The sequence below is a fragment of the Typopeltis vanoorti genome, chromosome 9 (genome assembly GCF_054136105.1).
Source record: "Typopeltis vanoorti isolate ZY-2024b chromosome 9, IOZ_Tvanoo_1.0, whole genome shotgun sequence".
In the NCBI taxonomy this organism is placed as follows: domain Eukaryota; kingdom Metazoa; phylum Arthropoda; class Arachnida; order Uropygi; family Thelyphonidae; genus Typopeltis; species Typopeltis vanoorti.
In genome coordinates this window covers 96,117,097-96,129,727 of record NC_143557.1, presented here as the reverse complement: position 1 = coordinate 96,129,727, position 12,631 = coordinate 96,117,097, and the positions used below count along the sequence as shown (strand labels likewise).

General features: G+C 33.9%; 1 protein-coding gene across 1 annotated transcript in view; it reads left to right on the top strand.

Moving 5' to 3' along the window:
* Nucleotides 1-12,631, top strand: part of Prp16 (ATP-dependent RNA helicase l(1)G0007) — a 261,425-nt gene that overhangs the window by 147,790 nt on the left and 101,004 nt on the right. Inside the window, exon 14 of the mRNA XM_090397330.1 lies at nucleotides 6,217-6,372. Within this exon, the coding sequence (XP_090253456.1) occupies nucleotides 6,217-6,372 (156 nt within the window). The remainder of the gene's footprint in view (nucleotides 1-6,216; nucleotides 6,373-12,631) is intronic.

Sequence of the window (12,631 nt, the reverse complement as noted above, 5' to 3'; positions counted from 1 at the left end):
AGAAGGTAAAGAGTTTGGATTAGATATAAATGCAAAAAAGACCAAATTTATGAAAATCTCAAAAGAAAACAGATCCGAGCCAGAAATATTCATAAACAAAATGAAAATTGAACATACAACAGAATACAAATATTTAAGCAGCTACTTTACTGCAGATGGAAAGCAAGATAAAGAAATAAAAATAAGAACAGCCATAGTTAACGATGCCTTCTGGAAAAATAAAGGTCTGCTCAGAAGTTCTGTGGGTATCGAGACAAAGAAAAGAAATGATAAGAACATTGGTGTGGCCACTTTTTACATATAGAAGTGAGACCTGGATATTCAAGAAGAGAGTAAGACAACAGATAATGTGGCCTTTGAAATGTGATGCTATAAGAGAGCTCTGAAAATCTCATGGACAAAACATGTGACAAATATCTACAGAGAATGAGAACACAGAGATCTTTGCTACAGGAAATGATCCAGAGAAAGATAAAGATTGGCAGAACATGTACTGAGTGGTTCAGCAGGACAGAGGATACTAAGTTTTAGAAGGAAAAATTTTGGGAAAAGGATCAAGAGGCAAAAAAGGAAGGACATGGCTTGAAGATATAAGATCATGGACAGGATCACATGTCTATTCAGAAACAAAAAGGAAAGCCACCAACAGAGAGAATTGGAAGGACATGGTGCTGCACCCTCTCACTGAGGAAGCTACATGAAGAAGAAGAATAGATGTAAGATGATATGGTCACATACCACTTTACATCTATTGGCAATTTCAGATTGCCAGTAGAATAGAATGGGAGAGGAAAGATTATCAAAAACAGTTGTTTGATGCCAAGGTGACAGGAAAGAGACCCAGAAGCAGGCCAAGATCAAGGAGAATTGATTTAGTCAGAAGTACCTTAAAAGATCAAAATGCTAGATATGACAATATTGGAATGCTGACAAGTAATAGACTTACTTGGAGTGAAATTATTGACAAGAGAATAATAATGTAGTGTTGTCCTAGTAGCCTGTACACCTCTTGAGGTACATATCAAGAAATGATGTGATGGTTTCATGAACACATTGATGATGTATTACAAAGATGATGCTAATAAAATAAACAAAAATAAAAAATTAAAAAAAATAGAGCCTGTAATTGTTCTTAATTTAGTTAAAAAAATCAAGTGATGCAGCATCATTTTCATTTATTTTGTTGTGGAATTTTCTTGTTTTAACCCTTAACCCAAACATAAGACCTCAGTTGGTTGAAATTGATCTGGATAGTGACTTCTCATAATGCATGGCAATATATGCATTCAAAAGGAAATGTTCTGTGCACTACTGGATATCAGAATAATTTGACATGAAGTCATCTGCTGTGATGTAACTTAGTTGTGAAGATATTTTACAAGCAATTTTTTTTTTTTTTTTTTTTTTGCTTATGTTTGGGTAGAGGATTAAAACAAGAATATAATTTCTTGTCTATTATAATTTATTTTGTCAGCACTGAGGTTTTGTTACTAGTTGCTAACATATTGGTGAATAGTAATATACAATTAATTAAAAAAAATAAAACAAAACTGATTACTACTTAAAGATTATGAAGTCATTTGTTAACATCAGTGAAAATGAGAAGCGACGTGTGTCAGATGTCATGTGAACCAGTGTAACATGAATTCATTGATACAGCTCACATTGCCAATAGAGAGTTTGAAGTAGTATTTCATTATTTAAAGGTTTAAAATTCGATGTGTATTATCTCATTTCATCTTCCTTTTAATGTTAGGCTCAGTGGCCTGTCATGGTCAAGCAACTTGGTTCCTTAGAAACCTGATACTGCTTTTAATAAGATGGTTAATCCTATCTTCATTGTAATTCTATGGCTGGAAATTGTGTATATTTTCTTCTGGTCAGTTTGCCTATTTTGCAGGAGGAAAAACCTTTATGATGGTAGTGCTAGCCATTTTGTTAGAATTGTGATCGGATGATAAACAGTGCAAAACTGACTATCAGCTGCCATGTAGTTTAAAATTATGCATTAAGAGGAGCTGGTTTGAGATTACTCTACTACATTGGATTGACTATTCATGAAGTCTTGCTTATTGGAAAATTATCAAAATTTCAATATTCCCATACCAGAACATTTGCATATCACTACTAAAAATAAAAAAATTAAAAAAAAAACCGCCAATAATGTCAACAGAAATAATGCCACTGAAATATCATTGCATACATCTAAATGCTTTCCTGAAGTAGATAAAGTTACCATCATTTATTTCCAAGATAATGAAACTTAATATATTACACCAGTTTTGCTCCTTTTTTTAGTCTTTAAATTTTTAACTTTTAAAATTTTATTTTTCAAAATCTGTATTCCATTTGATTCATCATTATCTACACCGTTTTCTTAATGCATGTTCTCAGCTTAATGAAGTTTGTATTACTCTTCAGTATTAAAATTTTATATGATCTTTTAACTTCTGATTGGAGCTACAGGTGTAGCTCCACTATGTACTAAGTTTTGCTATTTTTTTTCTGTTATCTGATGTCAGGAGCATCATTAAACCTTAGTTTCAGAAATTCCATGTATTAAAAATTATTAACTTAATAATCCATCTGATATTTATATTATTCAAAGATGTTTAAAAGAGCTGAAAGAGACCAATAAAATAATCAGATAACAAAAACAGGGGAAGGGGTTCAAAAGGAGATGTAGATGACATGCATCGGTAATAGTTTAATGAGCATAGGGCAAATAATATTTATGAATGACTTCAGCAGTGGAAACATAGATTGGAAGGAGGATTTATGCAGCTGTCAAGAGTTGCCCAATACAGCATATGATGAAGGGGATTTTCAGAACACTGGATTTTGTGATATCATCAGAAAATTTGTCCATCAATAAGGAAACCACTTTGTCTCTGATTGGCAAGAGTGATCATACAGTTTTGAGCTGGGAGATTGCTATTGCATGTGGAATTTTCAATTAAGGAGGGGTGTATTTGGAATTACAAAGCTGGTGATTATGACAAACTCAGGAAGTATCTTGGAGTAATGTTATGGCATAAGAAACCATGATGGAAGGATGTTAGTAGTACATGCAGAGTGGTTATGAGGTATTTCAAGAATGTGGTATTAGATTGCATGCCCAGAGTCAGAAGGATAAATCAGGTTGTGGTAGTTAAATGGATGAGTAAAATCATTAAGCAAGAACTGGAAAAAAAAATGTAATGGGTATATAAGACAAAAAAGCAAGAGGAAATTAGCCTAGAAGGCTAAAGGAAATCTCTGATGAGCCTTTTACTACGTAGCTGGTAAAAGAATGAGTATGGAAGAATAATGAACACTGATGACAGGAGTAGAAGAATAGTTTAATTACTGAGTGATTACTTTGCAGGGGTATGTGTCTTCCATGAGGAGATAATGCAGTGACTGATATGTCAGGAATAGAGGTAGATGAACTGGTAGATGGAGGTATTGGACATGAAGAAATCTCAGTGTGAATACAGCCATGGGATTTGAAGAAATATCATCATGTGTGTTACAGAAAAATGCAAGAGAAAAATAACAGTGTCCCTGACCAGGTTAAATTTAAGTCTCAGCATTGGTTGAATTTTGATAGAATTGAGAACAAGTATACAGGGCATCATTAGTTATATTATGCATTCAAAATGGAGATGGGGTAGACACAATGCAAGATATCACAACACAAGGTGGCATAAATTATTAACAGAATGGAGATCTATGGATGAAAGTTGGCAAAGAAGAAGACTGAGAAAGAGATGGCAGGATGAAATCATTAGGATTGCTGGAATATAAAAGATGAGAAAGGCTGAAAGCAGAATGGAATGGAGAAAATTTGAGAAGACCATAATCCAGCAACTGACCGATTCAGGTTGAAAAAAGAAGACCCAAGAGAGGAGAAAAAGGGCATGATAGTTCCGGTTAAAGAAGGCTCCAAGTTATAAAGCTGAGATACTAGTTAAATCAAACTAGTATCTCAGCAGTGGTTGGTAAGGTGTTGGAAAAGTGCTGTTTAAGGACAAAATTCAAGAATGGATGTATCAAATTAATCAACTTTTTTATGAGGTGCATTGTAAAGATGACATCTTGTGTCAGTAATTACTTACCTTCTTCAGCTGGCTGTGGCAGTTGAGTTGGATAAGAGAAATAGCTACACTGTGATATTGTTAGATTTTGCAAACGCAATTGCCAGGATTCTGCATAGACCCCTCATATATATATATACAGGGTGTTCGGGATAAATTTGACATATTTATAATTAATTATATTTTTCCGTAAGTTACATGTATTAACACACACTTCTCTTCATTTAAAAGTTTGGACCCTTCTTCATTCATATACAAGATGTCAGAAAGGATGGATAGCTGGAACCCACCTGAATCATGGAAGAGAATAACTTGTATCATGATGATTCGTGCCCGCCATCAAAATAAGGATATTACGACTGCTGCCCAATGCTCCCTGAATACAGTAAAAACAATCAGGCATGAACTAGAGACTTGCAATGGTGACTACGAGGATGTAGCAAGAAGAAAGATCCCTAGCAGACGATCTGATTGCGTTCGTACAGCAGAATTCCTCGCAAATCTGCAGGAACAGGTGTTGAAGAACCCTGGCATTGGAATTCGGGCTTTGTTCGTGGAGTTGCTAACTGTAGTCAAGCCCTGGATAACAAGGGTAGCCAATGGTAGGCCGTATGTATGGCAGCAGGATTCCACCCCTTGCCACACCTCTGGGAAAAGTCAAAAATGGTTGTCTGAAAATTTCTACGACTTCACCAGTCCAAATGTTTGGCCTCCAAACTCCCCAGACCTTAACCCCATGGATTATTTTGTATGGGGCGCAGTTGAAAAAGACACCAATCGCACTTCCAGTAATACAAAAGCCCAGTTAATGGATAAAATTAAAACAGTTTTTGCGGCCCTTCCCAGGGAGACTGTAGCATCAGCTTGTTCGAGGTTCCGAAGCAGAATTGAAGCTGTGATCGATGCTAATGGTGGTTATTTTGAGTAAATCTTGTTGATAGTATTGTAATTAACTCTGCCTGTAATGTTTTTTTGTCAATTCATTAAATTTAATAGATACAAAGAAGATTTTCTTTTTCCTTACGAAACTGTCAAATTTATCCCGAACACCCTGTATATACACACACACACAGTGGCGGCTCGTGGTGGTGCTGCAACTTTCGAAATATACATACACACTGTAAGTACAGTGTATACGTGTTTGGATAAAATATCAAAATTATGGTGAAAATTTAAAAAAAAATTAAATATGAAAAATTATTGTTTATTATTGATAAAATTATACAGTTTGGTATAATTCAAAATTACTTAAAAATAAAATCCATTCCTTTAATTGTAATTAAAGGAATGGATTTACAATTTTTGGACATTACAATTAAATCCTTTAATTGTAATAACATGTGGAACTGTGCGACAGTGCCGCATTACGCTAATAGCTCGCACCTCACTATGATGTGCATATGCTTGCGTGCATAGCAATATGACACTGTGATAAACACAGTGCTGCTAGCGTCCTTTGCCCTCCTGAGTGCTACAAGATGGATTTTTATTATTTTTTATACAAAATAAGAGAATTGTATAGGATTGTTGATGACAAAATTAAATATTACAAGCAAATATAAATAAATTAATAAATATATTTATATATCGAGAAAAATTGGGGGTGCTGCAGTTCCGCAGTGCCTATGCATGAGCCGCCCCTGCCTACATGTAAATCAAAAAAGGACCAAGTTTATGAGAGTCTCAAAAGAAAATAGATTTGAGCCAGAAATATTCCTAAACAATATAAATGTGCTATTTAAGATCTGTATTAAAATTTATCATGTCATTTCAATTTTGGTTTCAGTTGGGCTTTTGCGAGAACAAAATTATGTCTACACTACAGTTGTGGTAGTTGCTGTGAAAGAATGTGAACAAAAGATGCCATTTAAAATTGTGATAATTTCTTTACTTTTAACTGTTCTCCAGTCCTAATTACTCTTATGTAATTAGACTACATAATGTCTCTAAGTTGATAGTGTAATCATATAATGAATAATTGTTTAACAAAAACCATTTAAGTTAACATTTTGTTAACAAGTTTGTAAGAATATTAAATCAACAATTAACCAGAATTAATTTAGGTAATTGTTACTTGGTGTGTTTGTGTGTGTATGTATACATATATATATATATGTATGTCTTATTTATTTTTTAGAACGTCTTGGAGAAATTGATAATGCTCCACAGTTAGCAATCTTGCCAATATATTCACAGCTTCCTAGTGATTTACAAGCAAAGATATTTCAAAAGGCACCAGATGGGGTTAGAAAATGTGTAGTTGCAACAAATATAGCTGAAACTTCATTGACAGGTAATCATTTTATAACTTTATTAATTGTAAAAATAATTGAAAAGTCGTGCATTTGTTGTCTATGAGTTGTAAAATTATCTTATTTTCACTTATAGTGGCTATGTATGAAGTATCCTTGCCACCACACATACAGTCCATTCCTTTAGAGAAATTATAGTTTCTTTATATGCAATCATATCCATTTCATGTTTATATGGTTCACTTGATCATCATTTTTTCCTGCTTATTATTTTTCTTCGGTGCATTTAGTGCACTTAGATATTAGTTAAGTTATGCAAGATCATATAATCTATCTCTTTTACATCTGATACCAATCAGGGTATCCATCATTACTAAGCAATACTATAAATTCAGTTCTCAGTCAAGTCATAATAATTATTACTGGAGAAGAATGTGAATGCAGCGCTGCAAGTGAATAAAACATAAGGAATAAAAGAATATATGTAATTCTAAGGATCAGTTAGTTATTAAATCAACAATTAACCAGAATTAATTTAGGTAATTGTTACTTGGTGTGTTTGTGTGTGTATGTATACATATATATATATGTCTTATTTATTTTTTAGAACGTCTTGGAGAAATTGATAATGCTCCACAGTTAGCAATCTTGCCAATATATTCACAGCTTCCTAGTGATTTACAAGCAAAGATATTTCAAAAGGCACCAGCCTTTTGAAATATCTTTGAATATTGAATGAAATAAATGAAATTTTGAATGAAACTTTGAATGAAATAAATATTCAAAAGCATGGTAATTGAGTCTGACAAGGATAGTGACTTAAGATGAGGGTAATAGTGGTAGTGCATTATAGCTCTCATTATAACAACATAAGAACTAAAGGAATAGTTAGTTACTGTGGAAGATTTAGTATAGTGACTATTCCTTTGGAATAACATTAATACTGTGGACTTTGGTTGGATCTTATTCGACACAGATTTATACAGGTAGTATAAATCTGTTCTCACTTTACGAACTTTTATCTTTACGAATTTTATGGATTGGAATTTTTATTTTAAATTGCATGCAAAAGGATGTAATGAACATAACAATCAGTTAGAATGAGCCTCAGTCACTCACGAGCCTTGGAGATGCAAGTGTATTATTCATAGCTTTCTTCATTTACACCTTATTTTTTATTTTGTTTTCTTTTTAACTATAATCCTTTCACTGTGATTATGACGTTTAAAGCACATTATCTCAAAGAGACTTTTGAAATGTTAATAGAAGCAACTGATAAAGATGAAAACTTTTCTTTCAAAGAGTTTTGAAAGAACTTCAACATTTTAGACACAATTCGGGTAATGCAGAGCACCTGGCATAAAGTTTCCAAAAAAAACTATGAAGGGAGTGGCATAAACTTTGTCCTCAGTTTAATGATAATTTCGAAGGCTTTGAAGACCCAACAAAGATTGTGAATTCTGAAACTCAAGCAATCTTGGTATGGCTAACCAATTGTAAATGGAAGTTTCGGAAGGTAATGCTGTCACACTATGGAATTCTCACCCAATGGTTTCCTTGAATTAGAGGAACAAGACAGAAACCAAGAAGAAAAAAAGACAAAGAAGATAACGATTATGCTTTCGAAATGAACTTTCAGTTAGATAGAGATTCTGTCGTAATTAATCCGAGAGAGATTATTTATGTGCTAAAATGCCTAAATGTCCAATTGAGCTGTAATTAAGAATGTATTATATGTTGAGTTATTGAATTTGCTAACATTTTGAGGTCAATGCATAATGGTTTTTTTAAGAGTGAGAGAGTGAAAGAATGGTGGAAGCTTAAATTAGATTTGATAACTACTTTAACTTGTATGGCATTATACAATGAGTTTAATAAATATTTCGATTCCTTACTTACATGTGTTTCTGATCATGATGACTGACCCTGACCTTTCATAAAACATCGAACCTGTGATCGTGTGTGCGTGTGCGAGGATACCCCAATTGAAAATAGTAGGGCACGACTGCAAATAAAATAAGCCAGAGAACCCAAGGCTTCTAAGAATTCAATTAACATTATTAGTGGTACCTGATATTCTATGATTACCCTAAAGGCTGAGTTTATCTCTAACCTTAAGGCCCAGGCTGGTGCAGATAAAAAATAAATTTTGCCTGAGTGACCAGGATAACTCATGGAATTCAGGGAACAGGTAATTTCTGTGGCCCTTAAAAGGTTAAATTACGTAAGAAAAGATATAAGAGAAGCGAGACTTAACGTTAAGATTAATATTAATGAAGATCACATAACAATGGCGCAACCGACTTAACAAAGAGGTACATGCGATAGAATTTGATATATGGCTCAAGTAGGAAAGGATAAAGTTAAATATATTGCCTCGATATATCAATATCAGAGATATACTGCACAACAGCAGTAAAGTCTTTTCTTATAATTTAATATTCATTTTATATATTCGTTCCTATGAACGTAACTCTTGCTTATTGCATTATTTCTAAGACAAACTCCCGTATGAATTACTGATTTACGAATGGCTGCGAGGAACCAATTAATTCCTAAAGGCAGGAACTATATGTAATCTAGTAAGCTCACTTGCATGTAGCAAGTGAGCTTACTACACTATAATGGTGTTTGCTATAATGAGAGTTGACTATAGCAGATTTAAGATTGTGAAGTAGAAAGGAGTGCAAAGGAGGATAAATATGAAATGTAGACAAATTAGATTAATAAGTACATGACGAAGAATAATTATGGGAGATTTTAACTACAGAACATGGAGTGTAAGGAGGAAATATCAGATGGAGAAAAAGGAAGGGAATTTATACATTTTGGAAAATTATGGAGACAACTACCATGTTTGAGTAAAACTTTAGTTCAATATAAACCAAAATCAACACTCGACGTTTCGACCTTCATATCAAGGTCCTCTTCTGGAGCATATACAACTATATACAGAGAAACAAGCTGCACTACAAGCTACATGGTTTGCTAAAGTTACTGACCAACCGTTACAACAATTATTGGCCTGACCTCTGGTGGGAAAAAAAAAAAACATCACTACATTAACGCTAGAGTCCTATTATTATCTATTGGTTATAAATTACATTGGGCTGGAGAGCAACATGTTTATATATATATTAAAAACATGATTATACATATCGATTTCAACCAATTGGTATGGATTAGTTTCCAATTCTAGCTGAAGATTGTTTGCTTAAAGTCCTAAAGTATGCTAGATATTAAGTATTATGTAGGCTGAATATGTGCCATCCAGATTCTTTGAATTTTCATGCCACCATTATTGTTGATATTAGGGTGGTTAATCAGAATTTCACAGGCTTCTTTAAATTTTCTTTCATACCAGGTTTTTGTATGGTGTAAAGAGCAGATACTTTTCCAATCAATTTGGCGTAGGGTGTGGTCTGAGAGGCCTGCTTCCCCAAAATTGTTATATTTAATGTGTCTTATGTGTTCTTTTTTATATATAACGATACGTCCAGCTTCACCGATATAAGGTAAGTTACAAGTGCAGTGAATGCGATAACTCCAGGATGTGCCGAAGGGAGGAGAGGATCTTTAGAGGAGTTGAATATGTTTTTTAATTTTATAGGTGGTTTAAAGGTGGCATTGAGATTATAATGGTGTAGGATTCTTTTGATTTTTTCTGATAACCCTTTAATGTATGGGATGGCTATAATTTTGCTGTAATCTAAATTCTTTTTTGATGAAGTTTTATGAAGAACTTTATTATTAGTATTTTTGTTATAGCCATTATTTATAAATGTGTTGCTAATAATTTTTAATTCTTGTTTAAGAGCTTGCTGATTAGAGCAAATTGTTATAGCTCTGTTTTTAAGGGTGTTAACGACTCCATATTTTTGTGATGGGTGGTGGTATGATTTAGCATGTATGTATTGGCCAGAATGTGTCGGTTTGCGGTAGACTGTGAAGGATAGACTGCCTGGGGAAGACGTGTGACCAGTGTATCCAGGAACGGGAGCGAGTTCTGATTTTCAGTTTCGATAGTAAATTGTATCCGTTCAGGTGGCTAAGGAATGTGTTTAATGTTTGTCGTCCATGTGGCCAGATAACGAAAATGTCGTCAACGTATCAAGCCACACTGTAGGTTTTAGAGTGAAGGAATCAAGAGCACTTTGCTCAAAAACTTCCTTATAAAAGTTAGCAACTGGAGGGGGGGGGAGGTGGTGGTGAGCCTATGGCTGTACCTTCTTTTTGTGGGTAAAATTTATTTTGCCACACGAAGTAACCGAAACATAGTACGTGGACAAAGAGTGCCGTAATGTCAGGCGGAAATTTTTTCCGTAGGAAAAGAATTGTGTCATCGATTGAGACATTTGTGAAAAGGGCAGAAAAATTGAAACCGACTAATAAATCATCTTTGCTGAGTGTTATGTTTTTTATTTTGTTTATAAAGTGTTGTGTGTTCTTTATCTTTTGTTTTGTGTGTTTAGGAACTCCATATATTCTGGGAGAACGAGTGTAACGGGGCAAGTTTTTTAACCGTGTCCGACGGCCAAGAAGTGATGGACTGAAGTAATTTCTCAGTTTTTTTTTTCTTTATTCTGTTAGTTGGGTTATAGTTTACACGCTGGTAGGAGACTAGTTGATTCATCTCATGGATGGATGGATATTGACCTGTCAAGGATGACAGTGGCATTACCTTTGTCTGATTTTGTTATAATTATATCTTGATTAGCTTTCAATGACTTGATTGCTGTTAGTTCTGTTTTTGTAAGATTGCTATGCAAGGTTTTCTTATTATTCAGAACATTGCTGGTTTCTAATCGGATTTTATCGGCTATATTAATGGGAAGAGACCTAATGCTGCTTTCTATGTGGTATATAAAATCCAATTGATTAACAGTTTTAGGTGCTATTGCAAAGTTAAGGCCTTTATCAAGTAATGCAAGCAGACCTTTATTTAAGGTGTGGTTTGATCATATGACTCTTGCTTGCAGGTGGTTGGTTGCTCCTTGTCTCACTTGTTTGTTGTTCACTTTTGGAGCTGTTTACTGGAGAGGAGATATCCTGATTGGTTGGATTCATATGATTGGCAGTCACATTTCACCGTTGTTTCAAAATGTAAAATTTAGTCTTAAGTTTTTCTTTATTATTTTCTAGGGTATATTTAGCCGAATTGTCAGTGATTCTTTCAAGCACATGTAGAATATCACATGTCTTCCTTCAGGCAGTCTATCCTTCACTGTCTACCACAAACCGACACATTCTGGCCAATACATACATGCTAAATCATACCACCACCCATCACAAAAGTATGGAGTCGTTAACACCCTTAAAAACAGAGCTATAACAATTTGCTCTAATCAGCAAGCTCTTAAACAAGAATTAAAAATTATTAGCAACCATTTATAAATAATAGCTATAACAAAAATACTATTAATAAAGTTCTTCATAAAACTTCATCAAAAACGAATTTAGATTACAGTAAAATTATAGCCATCCCATACATTAAAGGGTTATCAGAACACCATTATAATCTCAAATGCCACCTTTAAACCACCTATAAAATTAAAAATCATATTCAACTCCTCTAAGGATCCTCTCCTCCCTTTGGCACATCCTGGAGTTTATCATCCACTGCACTTGTAACTTACCTTATATCGGTGAAGCTGGACGTACAATCCCTATACATAAAAAAGAACATATAAGAAGCATTAATATAACAATTTTGAGGAAGCAGGCCTCTCAGACCACACCCTACACCAAATTGATTGGAAAAGTATCTGCTCTTTACACCATACAAAACTTGGTATGAAAGAAAATTTAAAGAAGCCTCTGAAATTCTGATTAACCACCCTAATATCAACAATAAAGGTGGCATGAAAATTCAAAGAATCTGGATGGCACATATTCAGCCTACATAATACTTAATATCTAGCATACTTTAGGACTTTAAGCAAATAATCTTCAGCTAGAATTGGAAACTAATCCATACCAATTGGTTGAAATCGATATGTATAATCATGTTTTTAATATATATATAAACATGTTGCTCTCCAGCCCAATGTAATTTATAACCAATAGATAATAATAGGACTCTAGCGTTAATGTAGTGATGTTTTGTTTTTTTTTCCCACCAGAGGTCAGGCCAATAATTGTTGTAACGGTTGGTCAGTAACTTTAGCAAACCATGTAGCTTGTAGTGCAGCTTGTTTCTCTGTATATAGTTGTATATGCTCCAGAAGAGGACCTTGATATGAAGGTCGAAACGTCGAGTGTTGATTTTGGTTTATATTGAACTAAAGTTTTACTGAAACA